Here is a 16,643-nt window from a genome sequence, read left to right as displayed (position 1 = left end):
AGTAATCACCGATTCCACTCAACGGGACTAGCTCGCTTTGCGGTGTAAAACCATCCGCGGAGGGTTTTGTATATAGAGGTGGTACTCGCAGCGGACTTTCTTCCTGTCCTTCAGTCCGATAGCCAATTCAATCCAGTTTTACCACTCCTCTGCTTGCAGACAAAGCCCCATACTGCGCTTGAACAATGGGCGCCGCCACACCGCATCCCTCTCAGAGACGCTTCTCCTGTGACGTCTGCAGGAAGAGCAAGTCGCGATGTCAGCGGATAAGACCTACCGATGAGAAATGTGCACGATGTTCGATGCTGGGCGTCAAGTGCGAGATAGGACAGCAAAAGGTCCCAGGGCGACCGCGGCGGAAACAAGCTGGGAAGGGCTCACCACCGCCTGTTCAGCAATTGCCTGCCAGTCAAACAGTCTCTCCGAGTGCTGTGCCGCAAAATGCTGCTTTTGTGGATGATTGGAGTCCGTTTGACTGGACGGGCATGTTATCGCCGAAGCCCTCTCCTCCTCGTATGCCTACTGCTGCGATACAAGATGGGATTGCGGCATCGTGGGGTATGGGATTCACAGACATCTTTGACCAGTCAAGCACGTCTTGGAATACAGGCGGTGATCTCGAATACACAAATACTCCGTTATACACCGACCTCGACACCATCACGAACATATACCCAATCGGCATGTCTCCAAACTCCACCGTCACATACGAGACCTTCTTCCCCTTGACCAACTGCCTCACAACACATCACCCGCGCAAAGTAGACCCTGGAGAGTTCATTTCCGACCTATCCACGATAAACCTCGGTCTTCACGTCCGTCTCGAAGCAATAAAGGCGACCAAAGCATCGCTGGACTTTGATGCTATGATCTATCCACACGGCCCGTTGTTTATCGACAACATCACATTGGCTGAATACGTCATCAAAGTCGCCCAAGAGTTTCTGTTCATCTTGACAAAACTCTACAATACCCGACATTGTCCTGAGCTACTATGCGACTCACAGCCGATGGAGTTGGTCCGTCCATGCCAGCCATCATCAGAACTGCGCAGGCAGTCAAAGAACCTATTCCACGTCTCGCTTCCTCAACCTACCATTACCTCAGAACCACTGTCCGCCCCAATTTCGTTGATGATCACGAGCATCTTCGTCCAGCTCATCACTATCTACGAGCTCATCCTGGATAATGTTGCCACACGAGTCGAGCGAATCGCCATCGATCCTTTGGACCCTATTCCAGGTCTTATAGTCTGCGGCCGACCCCTCGAGAGACCTTGCACGCAGGGCATGATCTTCTGTGAAGTGTCGGTCAGTCTGATTGAGAACACGGAGCGTGTGTTGGGTGTTGGGATAAAGCAAGAGGCCAAAGAGGTCGGTTTGTTGTCGCCTAGACAGGTCGAGGTTCTTGGAAATGAGCTGAATGAAAGATGTCGCGTTATCCCTGATCATGCTATGATGACGCCTGCTATGTTACGGAAGCTCCTTGGAAAGGTTGCAGATATCTTTAGAAGTATCAGAGTCTAGTCTGGTTATTAGAATGTACTTGCGGATGCATTTTTGTTCGACTTGGGATTGTCGCTTGATCTTAAATACCACAAAGATTTAGGTAACTTGATATAAGTTTATAGGATAGATTTAGTATATCTTTTGCTGACTTTATTAACACCTCATAGGTCTGGTATTTGCTCGCTCCCTGAGCGCTGTGAACCTCGTAATGAAATGGAAACCTCCATATTTAAGGGACCCTGGCGATGTTTCAAGATGATGCTTGTCCTCCTCCCTGCAACCCGACTCTCTCGTAGCTGATTCATGTACAGTCAGCCACAGATTTCACACATATAGTTCTCCTTCACAACTTGCTCTTCAAAGTATAAACAGTAAATGAAATATTATTATTACAAATTAATACTACCTCCAACCCCCCTCGGGTCTCCTCTAACTAGTCTTTGGCAGACTACCCTGGCCCTTCTTGTAAATCGCCTTCTTCACATCCTTCGTAAGACCGACGCCTCCCTCAGAGATCCCATCAAAGATCTTTCTCCATCCAATCGCATTAAGAAGCCAAACAACATACGCATTCGCTCCCTGCCAGATATATTCGCCCTTGCTCAAAGCCGTCGTATTCTTCAAAACGTCCTTAACCACCAATCGTGCGAACTCTTCAGGCTTGGTACCATTCTTGAGATGGAGTCTGGATCTTTCACGGAGACCTTCCTCGGCATCGATGAAGATGCTATCTGGAGAAAGGAGCTGCTTGTCGGGTGATGTAAGATGCGTGGCCACCACTCCCATGTATAAAGTGATGACCTTGATACCGAGGGGAGCAAGTTCAAGACGTAGAGTGTCAGAGTAAGAGGCTACTGCTCCTTTGGTGGCGTTGTACTGGGCGGTGAAGTAGTAGGGTACGCGCGCTACGATTGACGCTGTGTTGATGATGGTTGGTGTTGTTTTTGAGTCGGCGACTGATGCGAGGAGAAGCGAGGTGAAGGCTTGGACCATGTCGAAGAGGCCAAAGACGTTGGTTTTGAACATGTTCTGGACTTGTTCTGGGTCGGCTTCAATGGCAGGGGCCTCGTACACTGCAACAGTCAATAGCCGTCATTTACAATTGGCAGAGCAGACTGACTCATGCCAGCATTGTTAAACAGAATATCCAACTTTCCTCCCGTTCGCTTGATGATCTCATCTTTGAGAGCAGATATGCTCTCCGACTTTGTCACGTCAAGTGTCAGAAGCTCAATGCCCTTCTCTTGAAGACCTGTAAGCGATTTGATGGATCGAGCAGTCGCAAAGACTCGGTAGCCTTTGGCTGCGAATTCAAGAGCGAGGGCGTGACCGGCTCCGCCTTCGGAACAGCTACAAGCATGTCAGTAAGTCTTGATCTGCATGCAATGCCAATCGTAGTGGAGCATACCCAGTAATTAGAGCTGTCGGCTTGTTGGACATTATGGGGTATTCGCAGGGCGCCGTGGAGATAAACGTGTCAAGCTCGTGCTGGTCAAGCTCTTTAGCTGATTGAGTATGCTGAAAGTATTGATTGTAATGTAATATTGAGTCATGGCTAGAGTCTCAATTACCTTGTCTCTTTATGAAGCTTCTATTCAACCTGGTAATTGGTCATCATTTCAGCTATAGATAACCATTCACTTCTCTCCTCGGAGGCTTTAGTAATACTGGAAAGCACAGCTGCAACCTTAAGCCGGCTGCGGGCGCATGGATACTCACTAAAACTCAATTTTAAGTGTCTTCAGTGCGGAGTCTGCGGGCATTGCTCCGATTAATGCGGTCATTTCGGGCTTCGCGGCGGGGAATGCCTCGGTAGTTAGTTGATTAGTGAACAACCCGACAAGCTGAAGCTGGTCTGGGTTATTAGTAATTGAAACTGATGCTGTCAAAATCTTCTTACAAACCGGAAAAATAATTATTCCCTCCTTCTGGTTCTGTTTCGCACGTGTTATGATAGTCACAAGACACTTGTCCAACTTTGCCTGGCACAGTGACACTGAAGCTTTTGTACTATGCAGTTCACGATATTGTAAAGCTGCCAGCTAATCACAATGCATATTGCACTGGAATAATGAGAGGCTGGGCGCTGAAACGAAGTCCACAGCATGCCTCCCAATACGATGTGAAAGATACCTGATCTTGTCTTTTTTGTCCCTTGCAATCGGGATATTGTCACCATGTTGGGAAAACGAGCTGCAGTAGGTTAAAAGCTTTACAGAATAGATCGATAAGAATAAACCAGGCATTAAAACTAAAGCAGGAAAGAAAGCTTAGGGCCTTAATCCTAGACAATAAAAGGGCTTAGGTAATTTAGGATAAATTTAAGGTAGCTTTACTAACTCTAGGGTATCCTTAACTGAGTTTATTTTTAATATATTATATTTAGGTCTGAGTTTTCTTGTCCCCCAAGGCAAGCCTCACTCCGATACACAGTCGTCACAATGGCAAACCCAAAAGGCCGACTGACCTGCAATGGTCTGCATTTAATGCAGCCCCGTCTGGTCCACGCTACTAGATAATAAATATGTAGCCTTTCAGATTTGAGGAGCCCTCTTCCATTATAGCATCCTTGTGCATAACGTAAGCTGGTGTTGCAGGCTGGTGTGAAGTGGGCAAGATCTGGTTGGTCGCAAGAATGAGAGTCCTGCACTTTAAGAGACATGTCATATTGTCACATCAGGCTGTCTATCTGGCCGGGCGAAGGATGCAAACGCCACATTCAACATTTCGTGCAGCTGTACGCTTTCGCTCAGAATGGCCAACATATTCAAGCCGTTTACGCAAAGGGCGTGAAACAGCAATTCGTGTCTCCTTCGCATTGGATATCTTTTTAGAAGAGCATTTGATCTCTTTCAATCCAATTATACTACATCGAGGGTCCCGCGCATATATCAATACAGTCTGCTCACTCCACTTTCTAGTCTTTGTTCTTCTCAGACTTGATTCTGTAAATTCTGCAACGTCTAGTCCATTAGCTGCAAGCGCTCACATCCAGTCCAGAGTATGTCTCTTTTCCTCCCCTTATCTATATGCTAACCTGCAGCAAAGACATCAAAAACATGTGCTACCAGACCAAGACCGTCGAAGTCTGCGACAAATGCAGTAGTACCAGTGCTGGTAGCTATGGACCCATCACGCCATGCGGTCGACGTGGACGCGGCCCTTTGACCCAGATTGATGATAACACAGAAAGCCCTGCCATGGAGTTGAGCTTGATCAAGAGGAAGTGTCTATCGATATGTGTCATAACTGCCGGATCTTGGAGGAGTTGGAGGCTCGAGAGCGGGGGCGACAGCAGAACAATGATACCGATGATGAAGAGATGGAAGAGGTCTATATTCCCTAGTCGCTGCATGCTTTGGCATATTGGTATATCCCAGCGAGAGTTACCATAATCCTCGAATCTTTGAAGAGTCGTATAGCCTTGAATTACAGGACCTACTTCTCTTATACACTTGCATCATGTAGCTCATCAACAAGAACAACACACTAGTGCTCATGTCTATATAGAGAACAAGTGGGATTTTGCCACTCTACTGCAAGTCATCCCAATTTCAGAGCAACATTTTAAACAGCTGACATACCATAAATGTCGCTGGTGGCTGTGACAGATGTCATGGTTGCAAACTTTGTTGCCAGTGGCGCCATGATGCAACGCTACATCTGATAGCTAACCAGATCTAGCCTCGAATACCACGGATTCGGGATCATGAGGCCACGCATGAATCGGGCACCTCGTCATTGTTTGGCAATAAAAGGAATGAGCCGCCAAAATGGCAGTGACTCCCATTTTATTCTTGTCTCTCTTCTTCTTATCTTGTTATTTTAGTTTCGTGTTAAATCTCGCCTCTACTTCGCCATTATGGATTTTGAAGATACCAGAGCACGGATAGTGCAGTACGATCACCTGCAACGACGTTTGAGATCATAGTTGACGGATCAATAGAGCCCGCGAGTCCGGCGAATTTACAGACTTTACTTTTGCGTGCAATGGGAGAAATATCGAGGTTCACAAGATTATCATTTGCAGCCAGTCTCCGGTCTTTCGTGCAGCGTGCGCTGGTCAGTTCAAGGTACAGAGATTTGATGCACCATATGACCCCGATAGTCGTTCTGACAGACTTCTAGGAAGCATTCTCTGGAACATATGATTTAACTTCACATCAGCCTGATATGGTACAGTTCATGGTCGACTACCTATATACGGGCGACTATTCTATCGACATGAACGAGACCGACGAAACCAATACTGCATCAAATTCCGGGGCTCTCTCAACACATGCGATAATGTATGCTTTCGGGGAGGAATATGACATCAAAGGGCTCAGAGATCTTTCCGCTCGAAAATACTCATGGTCCTTGGATGAGAGCCTGGAACTCGACGAGTTTCTCGATTCTATTCCGTTCGTGTATACCTTGACGCTCGAGAGCTCAAGGGGTCTCCGAGACCCGGCATTGGAATTTGCAAGGAACAAGCTACGCGATGCGGGAGGACAATCCGATATCAGAGATGCGTTTGACGAGCTACTCATTGAGTGTCTCGATTTCTTAAAGGAGCTCTTACACTACTGCATTCAGGCTCCGTCCTTTGGTTACTGTCCCTGCACTGGTCCACGGGACAAAGTGCCAGTGGAGGCCGAAGGATATCGTTGCAAAGAATGCGGCAAAGACGGTGCAAGCCTTGGCAGGCCTGTCTAGCAAATACAATACAGTAGTCTAAGGCTGCGTAAGACTTGAAGGTAGAAGTTTTATGTCAAGCAATACAATATAGTTACTCATGCAATTTAAAGTTAAGATTCTAGGGTATAAGCTGGAACACTATGTCTATAGTTATAGTACCGAAGTGGTTCCTAGCAATTTGCTGCCATTTTGAACGCCGTGGTTAAGACTTCCAGCCAAGCTCACAGACTGAGGAAATTTGGGATGGTATAATGTCTAAGTTTTAAGCTAGATGTGTTGTTTATAGTTGAGACTTGTGGTTGAGATCATATTCCGGGAAGACCAGCTTCTCCGCAGAGCACATGCACTGCTTAGTCAAAATCGATGCGTTACCACTCTCTTCGCTGCATTCTTAGCCCCTCACGGGACGTTAAAAGTTATTGGAGAAGTACTTTCACCGACCTGGCGAGGAAGACAAGATGTAAGTCGGATTGACCACAGCATACATCCGGCACACGGGCAGCAAGGCGAGTAAACTCCTGAAAACAAATATCTGGCGCTTAAGCCTAGCCATTGTCATGAATCGCATGATACTCAACATGTACAATGTTACGGAGAGTACATCAATTCACTGGGGTGTCAAGTGCTCTTCAGCAAATCGATACCTGCGCACATGGCGGAATGGCTCAACAATTAAATTGACACTCAATTTACTAAAAGAACAAACAGAAAGTAACCACGATTGATAAAAAATTCCTCCACGTAATTCTCTCTTCTGTCACCAACCATGTGGAATGATTCGGTGGCTTCCTCCCGATGAACTACTTATATAAGATGCATGCTAACTGCGATCCTTCATGGAAACCCACTCAGCTTCTGATCGATCGCAGTCAATGAGATATTGACATTGAGACTGACTTAATAGAATACAATCCCACTCAGTAAAATAAAGTCACAAAGTCTCTACAGAACTTATCAAAACCAGCTGCTTTATCAGTGAGAGACGAAGCCTCGAACATCATACTGTCTTCTTGATTGCTGGGATCGATTCGGTATAGCTCTTTCTTATTGGCGTCATATTTCAGGATCATGAAGCTCTTGCCGCACGCAAGCATTCCATACTTCATATTTTTCCTTTCCTTAGACCATGCTAGGTCTGGGAGGTAATTTGCGGCTTGGGCCTTCCCATCCGCGACCATGGATTTCTCATATTTAGGAGCTTTGCCTTCGAAAGTGAAGATGGGCTCCCATTCGGCTAATTTCTCTTTCCCAAAGACTGCAAATATTGTAAGATCGGGGCGCACGCCTGTGGTCTGTCTTTGTTCCGGGGCGATGATAAAGTCTGGATAGGGGAAGTGCCTCCGAAGAATTTCAGTCCATATGCCATTACAAACGGCTTCACTTGTACTGGAGCCATCGTCGATCTCGGAGAGGTAATTGATGGCGAACTTCCAAGTCCCGTTCTGCATAACTGCCTCCGCGCCGCCCATGACTTCCTCGTTCATGTTCATTGTGTTAAGTGACCTGGAATGAAAGCACAAGATTGAAACGTGCAAACTGTGGATAGGAATCGCGCTGATGATGTGAAAGGAAGAAGGTCGATACAGTTCAGATGAACGGGACATTGAAGGGCGAAAAGAGTCCCCGACTTTGTAGGTCACGCACCTCGCTTGCAGGTCTCATCTATGCACTCTAATTTTGATCACGGAGTTCAGCTTTCGCTACCTTGATCCACGTGTGCTCATCGCCGAGTTGGCTAGGGCCCAACAAATTCAATGGCCGTGCCGTATCCGGACAATCAACAATAGGCCAATTTGACTTACGTAGCTGGCTTGATTGACAGACGAGCTGTAACTCGGATACCCACTCGAACTACCGGCTGGAATCCCAAGATTCGCAGGCTACCAACACCCCATAGTGCGCGCTGACCGTGCTAAATGTATGGTAGGTTATCAAGCGGTTATCGGAGCCTGTTCCCCGCGCAAGCCCTTTTCAGACAAGGTTCGCAAATGGGGAGATCCGGCTGATCACTCTGACTTTAGGTAACTACTTCATGATTTGGCTCAACACCTTTCTAGATGCGGCAAACTCTTTAGAATGCATCGCTCAGGCATGGTTTGGTTCATCTCACAGAAAGGACATCTAATCCCACTTAGCTTCATCATCGATGGGAAAGGAATGATAGCAGCGGCCGTTGTAGGCGCTCTGCTGAACAGGGGATAAAGGGCTAGATCAACGCCCAAGACAGACAATGAGTGGCAGAAGATCGATTGGTCTCGGAGAACTGAGATATGCGCCACGGGACGTTATCACATATGTTTGCCCGTTTGAGAAGGTCCTTCACCCAGCCACGTGTGAGGCATGTGATGTAGGCTATTAGCTGCGGGGTTTATCAACGCAAAACGTCACTCCAGCCAGCCACAATCACCATTAGCCTGTTGAAGAGTTCCTATTCAGGACCGAGTAGATTGAGCGCTCCGAAATGGTCAATTCAACTCGCCACCATGCATCCCTGCTTATATGGAAGGTTCAACATGCCAATGCGAAACTCGTATAGGATCATTGAAACTCTCTTGGCGAAGTAAGTCCATTGCTGCATGGATATGCCGAGTACCGAAAATAATGTAGACACTCGTCACTTCTAGTGTAACAAGTCCAAACAGTATTCGGCTTAGCAGTTTGCTCCACGCAACTGATCCTTGATCGAAATTGGCGCCGTCTCTTCCGACAGGCAACCTCCCGCTTGCTCAAAGGGTTGAGGCACATTCAATATAGATAGTGTAAAAGAATCGCATCTCGTATCTCGGGCCGCCAAGGCAGGAAAGGTCATCACGTCTTGGGAGCGGGATACTTATTGTAAAGACGAGAGATCTGAGCGCCGTATCACCTCCCCCGCCTCTATCGCTTCTACTCTAAGTCAGTGGGGGACAAGATAGGGAGCTTGAGCCGACCACCACTTGAATATGGGACAATCGTCCTCCGTAAGAACTTAGAAGGCACAAAGTGGAATCACAGCCAGCCACAATCGAGGGGCAAGCTGTTCCCAGAAGGTCAGATTGCTTGTCACATCCTAAAACTTACTTGTAGGTTTCCCGAAAAAGAGCGCATGATCCTATATTAGATTTTGCTAGCATACTCTAAAGAACTATCAACAACCGGAAAGGCACATCCCTCCGACAGACCAAGCCTGTGTGTGTAACCCAGGTTGGTTTATCACAATCCATCATATCATTGGCATGGACCTAAGAACAACCTGGAAGACTTCGCTCGGAACCTAGAATGATGCCAAGATATCCTAATCTTGTCTAATCGAAGTGAAGTAAGCGTCCTGCCGAAATGCCCACCTTTCAAGCAATAATGAGCAGTCATGTCTTGGAATGGGTCATAGAATTCGGTATCTAAAACCCAGACGTCGCGTCTTTCCATGTTGATGATCAATGCATGCTCCAATGGCTCTGGAACATAGTCTACCACATTTTCAAAAGCTATTCTCTGCAGGCCAGAAAGTTATTACTGGAAAGAGAGAGAGACTCGATTTGATCCGAGCACACAGCAGTTGACGGTGAAAACATTGGCACTGGTGGGCTGTCATGGTGGCGTAACAAGCAAAAATAAATTAGTATGGCATAACTTCTTTGTACATTTCTTACACATTATTCATGACTTGTTAGTGCAGGCATATGAAGAAGGAAATTTATAAATTATCAAACTCTCTATAATTCCCAATAGCTGAAATCAATTGGGACTTTTCAGTGTGTCGGTTTGATATGTCTCGTTAAGACGTCATAAGCTTCAAGTATCAATCAATTAAGTTTGGACTACTCTTTTACCTGCTATACCTCTAGCTAAGCCTAATATAATACATCACATCGAGATCCTTCCCCTTTGTCCTTCGGGGTTACATGTAAGCCTAGTTCTGGTTGCTTAAACTTAGTTACAGTCAGGTGGTGTCTAACTTACCTCCAATGGGATGCACATATCTTGCTTGAAGATATTCGATGATAACTACAGCTAGCCATAATCTGTAACATTCTGGCTAGATTAGGCAAGAAGGATATACTTTGCCTTGTTGCCCAGAGAGTGCTATGCAACCAGTCTAAAAGTATATAGCTAAGAAGTTCAGCCAGCCACCAACACAAGCCCATGTCCTGATTCCGCTAAACCTTCTTTTATCTATCAGTCCACCTGATCTTACCGGGAATAGCCATTTTGTGGTGACCGTTTTGAGTGCTGCAGTGTTACTGTAAGTTGGCAGAAGCTGGAATTAATGCAACTAAGTTTCTAAAGAGGCGTAAATTTATTTATACCTAAACCTAATAAATCTAAGTATAATAATAAAGTCTCTGCTCTGTGTCTTGCTGTTGAAATTGTCCAGCCAGCCACAATTGTATCACATTGCAACGCCTGCAGAGTCCACTTTTCTGTTCTTAGGAACAGGAACGTGATACTCAAGGTTATGACAGAAACGGGTATAGAAGACTGGCAGATGAGAAGCCTGGCTATGCGCTTATGAAATTAGCCATAATCTTATTACCTAACGTAGGGTTAAATCCAAATATCTACTTATTACATACCTTTTTTACTAAAGTAATAAAGAGGTTAGCTAATATACGTTTTTATTTAAATATAAAAGATTTATATTAAATTTAAATTTTTAAATTTTTAAATTTTAAAAGTTTTTTAATATATTAAATTAACTAGTTGTATAGGTTTTTAAACTTTAAATAATATTAGCTTTTTTATATATATTTTAATTTAAAATCCCTTTTTAAATAGCTTTTTTTTTTAATTTAATAGCACTAGCTATATAAATAACTAAATACATAGCTAGCTATACACGTATAACTTGCCTGTGGTTAGTTATAGTTAACTTATCTGTGTTTATAAACCCTGTTATTTAATAACTATCTAAAAAAAGACAGTAAAGAAAATTTACTGTATAGTTACTAATATCTCGAGTTTATATACTTATATAACTATTAATCAAACTGTAAGTATTTCTTTTATATTATTACCTATTTTAAACTTACTGTAGCTACTGTAGCTACTGTAGCGCCCAAAAAGCTAAATGTCAGCAGGCGTTTATATTAATCGTCGCGCTACCTATGTCTTGCTAGCTTTATGAAATTCCCTGTGGAAATTTAATTATTAGCAGGCTGTCAACGCAAACAATAGTTGTCGGGAATTTCTCTAGGAGCCCCTATGTTAGAGGTGTCCATGCCTGTCCACTGATCATACCTCCACATGACACTGGGTGTGAAAATAAACGTATCAAGAAGGAATTGGGCTCGAATGTAATATTAACAAGTCATGTTATGCAATGGCTTTATCGACACGACTTTCCTAACCCCCAGTACTGTACAACTGAGATCAACCGAAATGTAGCTTGATGCAGAACATCACAAGAATATGTTTTTCTGATTCAGAGTTATCCATTTTACTTTCACAAACTGCCGCAGTTGTGATCTGTGAAGAAACTGTTTGTAAAGTTGGCTTCGACAGCAGGCAAAAATTCGTTACCTACTTTGATTGGTTACGAGCTGAAACCCAAAATGTTTGTCATATGTGATATAGCCAGAACACCTGCACACAAGGTTAAATCTTACCGCGTGCGGTACAGAGTATTGAACACAATATGTATATTTGGTGGACTGGTATTGAATACCGCTTGGCTATATCCCACTCGGAGCTCTCAAGTGTTCAGTGGCTTTATAAAATGTACGCAAATGCCCCCGCATTCTAAGGTTTTCAGTGGGAGTTCAGCCAGCCACAGACTCTTCAACACCTTCACGTTGTTAAAGGGTCTGACCATTTCAGTCTTGCAATTGTACTTTTAGATGTTATAGTGAGGCTAATCTACCTGTAAACGGAATGTGTTAAGAAGATATGTGACTCGGGAGTGCTGCTTGCAAAGGTCCAATACACTCATGTGGTTAGTTACTCGTTATGCTGCTAACTGCTATTGGCTTAGTAACTGGTCTTGCTTGAATCTAGGTTGTAATAGTGCCATTTAAGACGCTAACACGCCTTTTAGCAAACAACTGAAGCACCGATATCATTGTCCATTGGCCGATTTTGGATTGCGGTTAGTGCATGTCTGATTTATCCAACTATACACGATTGCGTTTTTAAATTTAAGTTCTCTTGTTTACCGAGGTCCTTCAAACCTGAGTACAATACATCTGGGATGTCTCCGGAGGTTTGTCTCCAACAGATAAAGAGGTGGCAGTGACCAAAGGAAAGTTTGAGCTAATATATCACATTCTCAACATCATGCCATGATGCAGTCAGAAGATCTAGTGTAGGACACAAAGGGCACTGGATGACACAACTTCAGAGTACAGGGCGGTCGACGGAGAGGAGGACCTTGTCATTACAAAGGAAGCTCAGTCCATCTGCTTGAAAAAACATTTATATAAGGTTGATGGCATCCCCAATTCATCCTTCTCAATGCTACACACATCACTCAAACAATCTTATTAAGCTCAACAAAATATCTTACTATCAAACATCTCAATATGTCTACCACTTATACAATCATCCTCCAGAATGATCACCAGGTGCCTAACTCCTATGCCATCTTCAACGCTCCTCCCAAAGTCTCCTCCAGCGGTGTGGATCCCCAAGTATACACCAATGCCTGGATGACCCAGTACGTAGGTGTCAACGGTAACATGACCGTCCGCACCAGTGTTGACTTCTATGCTTGTAAGAATGAACCCTAGACGACTTTGATACAGCAGACTACTTATCCCTCTGCCTAGGGACGGGAACTACCCCCTCCAGCCCAGCTCCTGGTGTAGTAGTACAGACTGGAACTTCCCAGCTTGTTCAACTTGGCACCACGGACTCTCCTGGCTGTAAGTGTCCACAGTCCACAATTCCTCCATATCCTAATGAATGATCCTATAGCTACCATCCCTATGAGTGTTGTTAAAGGCACTCCTACTTTTGGTACTCCTACCATGACCTCTAAGCCGGGTGCGTATGAGATCGATACAGACTCCAGTTTTGCCACCCCCAACCGTACCTATATGATTGGACTTGGCAAAGTTGATAGTTTTGGAATCGTGTCTCCTGTCGCGACTGTAGGTTACCTTTGCAAAATCCTTTCACAATTGCTTACCACGCCCCAGATGCTTGCCGACAACAACACCGCCACCACCGTCACTCCCATCATGAAGTTTTATGTCGGCGCTTTCAGCTTCCAGCCGGGTACAATTGTGAACTTTTCGACGGTCACCCTGAACAGCGGCACTGTTGATTTCAGTAGCGGTCCCGGTCTCGGGATGTCTACTGCCGTTGTCCGTCATGACCAATTTGGAAAGTTCACCACCAGCTACTATCCTAATGCAGCCGCGGCAGCACTTATGAGGAGCCTTCGCGACAACCAGCTCACCTCCTTCATCACGGGAGGCGACAAGAAGAGCAATGAAAAGCAGCAGGAGCTTGAGTCTCTCATGTAAGTTTATTTCACGGGAATGACGATGATGAAGCAATTGCTAATAGTAGGCTACAGTGAACGAATTTCTAGTATGCTCAGCGACTCTCAGTCTGACGCATCGGTCACTGCTGGCGAATGGGCCTGGCTCGGAAAAGTCGGATGGCCATCAAACACTTCCGTTGCCGTAGTCACAGCCGGGGCCGTCTTCATAGCCGGGTACTTGGCTGCAAAAGGCTACAGGATCCACAGAGTTCAAGTCAGATTGGCTGACGGTACGATCGTGGAACAATTTTACTTCGGACCAGGTGCCGGGGCGCTTGCCGAGTTCGAAGCCAATACCGTCCAATCAGACTGGAAAGAGGCCGTCACCGCCGATCGTCAAAGTGATGGTCACTTTGATATGGGCTTACAGAAGCTCAGCCAGACCTCTAACACCGGGGGCGGATCAATTGATACTCGGTCGCTTGAGAAGCTGTTTAATGCCCTGAACAAGAAGCTAGGTAACGCTCAAGGCAATGGGCCTGACAACAGTAATGGACTTTCCAACTCGAACGGCAATGGCTACACCAACGACTTTGGCAACCAGGTTCAGCACAGCATTGCCGCCGGGGGCAACTGATCTTGTTGGGATTATTTCCAGTAGGAAAAATGGGTGATATTGGAATTTGGGCTTGATTTCGCTGCTTGATTTTGTTGTTGTTCGGTTTTGGAATTGTGTTATTGTTTTCCTTCTCCCTTCTCCCATTACCGTCACTCACTTGACCGACTACAACTGGAAAGAACTAGTATAATATGTGAGAGACTATCTGTTTTTCTCTTTGGCAATTAAATCGGCTTAGTTCTACTACACGCTCTTTAGTTACTCAACCAACTTTATCACTATCCTTAAACAATATCAAGTACTTGTCGTCTTCTCCATTGAATGGTGATAGGAACAGTAATATCAGAAGAGTAGAGAGATAGATAGTCACCTTATATATAAGGCGAGGCGCGCGGTCTGGGGCGGCTCTTAGCCAGGTTCAATTCAAAACAGCACTTCTCAAAAGACACTTGAGGCAGCATACAAACTGGTCACACAATTGCCACCACAGGAGTTCTGGTGAGGATATTAATCTAGCATTAGCTAGGTATAGATTCGTAGGTGACTTATATCCTGCTCTGGAACTTGACCAATCCGCAAGTCCCTAAGCTTACCATATCCTCATCCCTGCGTAGGACTTTTCTGCTGCAGCTAGAACTCCCCGCATTTGGTTTTTTTCCTATTTCCTTCCTATCTTAACCTTTATTCTTTAGACTCTTTATTAATAGCCATCTATCTCTTGCTTCCTAGGCATACAGTAACTACAGCTTTAGTAAGCCTTATTGTCCTTAATAATCCGCCACTGCTTTGTATTTTGTCTTTTGGTAAGTAAAGACAGTAATAAGAAAAGAGTTATACTAATCGTAACTATTTAAGACAGTGGAGGTATACGCGGCTTATGTAGTTTGTTAATCCTAGAGAAAATTATAGGACGGTTGCGAGAGGCTAATAGGCTTAAGAAGATTCTAAGACCCTGTAAATAGTTCTATCTGATCGGAGGCGCAAGCACTGGAGGGTCAGTTTTTTCTTCCGTTCTCCTTTTACTTTCCTAATACCTTCTAATATTATTACCATTATGCTCAGAAAGCTAGGTATAATAATAAATAAATGCATTCAAGCTTACAAGAAGGTAGCCCATTAAACGTTTATGCCTAAGCCTTATGCTATTATTCCCGGAAGACTAAGTAGTGTATACTTAGCTAAGTAGCTTAAAGCGGCTACAAGGCAAACAGACAGAGAGCATTGCATTAACCCTGCCTGTATAAAACACTGAGAATAGGGGCAAGAACACTACTAAGACTTGCCCTTACCTAGAGATGCAGTTTTGTACTTAAGCGTAGACTAAAACGTATATTTTCTAATATAAACCTCTATTATAAAGTAAAGATAGCTAATCTATCTAAGGGTCGTGTTAGGTATTATAAAAGACAATTTTCATACTCTTTTAACCCTATTTAAGATATATAATATATTAGCTAGCCTTAATAGATATATAATTTAGCAAGTAGCCTGCACAAAATCTACAGTAACTACTTTCTTTAAGCCAATCTAGTTTATGTATAATAAAATTAAATATAGTTTTACAGATTTTAGATACAATAACCCATATAAAATCCTTATTAAGGAGGCTAAAGATCAGTTCCCTAACCAGAAGGAGGTGTTAATTTTAAGCATCGGAACCGGCCCACAACACCAAGCTAGCCCGGTTGAATCTGAATTATGCTTCCTGGATGCCTTCATTCTATGCCATTGTACCTGGGACTATGTCTACAGCATCACGCTTTTAGCGGTTCGTCTTATGTGTCACGATTACCGGTTCAATACTCGAGCTTCCGAGCCCAGCGCACCCCAGATCCAGATGGCTACCAGGCCATAATCCTGACCTTGCAACCGCCTTTTGATCTTGCCACCAAAGGACTAATCTCAAATCTAAACTTTCCGACTGGTTACTTAGCTCCTAAGCTCGATGACATAAGACTTCGATCATTGGAGCTTATGAGTTTGGCCAGCCTCGCTGACTTGTTATGCTTCGCACCTATCACCGACCTAACATGTCACTCATTTCGAAGCGAGGCATAACAGTGAGCCAAAACTCTTCTACCTACAGTTGATCTTTGGTTTCATCTCCTAATCAATGCGACTAATTATGTCCGGTTGCGGGAGTCTGTTGTTGTTGTTAGTGAGAAAGTTGTAGTACTAGTATTATTTAGCTTATAGTTATTTCTTTTATATTAGTTTTAATTTTAAATATATTATACTTAGTTTAGTACTTAGAATACTTATTTATTAATGTAATTAATAGGCTTAGGTAGCTAGTATTTACTAAAGCTTAAAATACTTTAAAAGTTTAAATTATAAAAGTTTATTATAGTTATTTTAATAAACTCTTTTACTTTACCTCTTTTTTTCTTATTTTACTAATATTCTTTTACCTTTTTACTTTATATGCCTT

At 44.1% G+C, this 16,643-nt stretch overlaps 5 protein-coding genes across 5 annotated transcripts; 3 read left to right on the top strand and 2 right to left on the bottom strand.

Annotated features, from left to right (window-relative positions):
* Positions 1-185: 185 nt before the first annotated feature.
* Positions 186-1,526, top strand: FSUBG_11927 (uncharacterized protein; the record flags this gene model as incomplete). The annotated part of the gene is made up of 1 exon (XM_036676662.1): positions 186-1,526. One exon carries the CDS (start codon positions 186-188, stop codon positions 1,524-1,526), a length of 1,341 nt encoding a protein of 446 aa, XP_036532582.1.
* A 411-nt stretch (positions 1,527-1,937) lies between these two features.
* FSUBG_11926 (1-acyldihydroxyacetone-phosphate reductase) lies at positions 1,938-2,948 on the bottom strand (the record flags this gene model as incomplete). The annotated part of the gene is made up of 3 exons (XM_036676661.1): positions 1,938-2,581; positions 2,629-2,858; positions 2,917-2,948. 3 exons carry the CDS (start codon positions 2,946-2,948, stop codon positions 1,938-1,940), a joined length of 906 nt encoding a protein of 301 aa, XP_036532581.1.
* A 2,422-nt stretch (positions 2,949-5,370) lies between these two features.
* FSUBG_11925 (kelch 21) lies at positions 5,371-6,206 on the top strand (the record flags this gene model as incomplete). Its single annotated transcript, XM_036676660.1, has 3 exons — positions 5,371-5,405; positions 5,455-5,581; positions 5,637-6,206. The coding sequence occupies 3 exons, from the start codon at positions 5,371-5,373 to the stop codon at positions 6,204-6,206; spliced, it is 732 nt and encodes a 243-aa protein (XP_036532580.1).
* Positions 6,207-7,105: 899 nt separating this feature from the next.
* FSUBG_11924 (uncharacterized protein) lies at positions 7,106-7,678 on the bottom strand (the record flags this gene model as incomplete). The annotated part of the gene is made up of 1 exon (XM_036676659.1): positions 7,106-7,678. One exon carries the CDS (start codon positions 7,676-7,678, stop codon positions 7,106-7,108), a length of 573 nt encoding a protein of 190 aa, XP_036532579.1.
* A 5,007-nt stretch (positions 7,679-12,685) lies between these two features.
* On the top strand, positions 12,686-14,230 carry FSUBG_11923 (uncharacterized protein; the record flags this gene model as incomplete). The annotated part of the gene is made up of 5 exons (XM_036676658.1): positions 12,686-12,875; positions 12,932-13,027; positions 13,080-13,255; positions 13,304-13,629; positions 13,702-14,230. The coding sequence occupies 5 exons, from the start codon at positions 12,686-12,688 to the stop codon at positions 14,228-14,230; spliced, it is 1,317 nt and encodes a 438-aa protein (XP_036532578.1).
* Positions 14,231-16,643: the final 2,413 nt, after the last annotated feature.

Source organism: Fusarium subglutinans (genome assembly GCF_013396075.1).
Source record: "Fusarium subglutinans strain NRRL 66333 chromosome Unknown NRRL66333_c0000241, whole genome shotgun sequence".
NCBI classification, from domain to species: Eukaryota; Fungi; Ascomycota; class Sordariomycetes; order Hypocreales; family Nectriaceae; genus Fusarium; species Fusarium subglutinans.
This window is presented reverse-complemented; position numbering and strand designations above follow the sequence as displayed.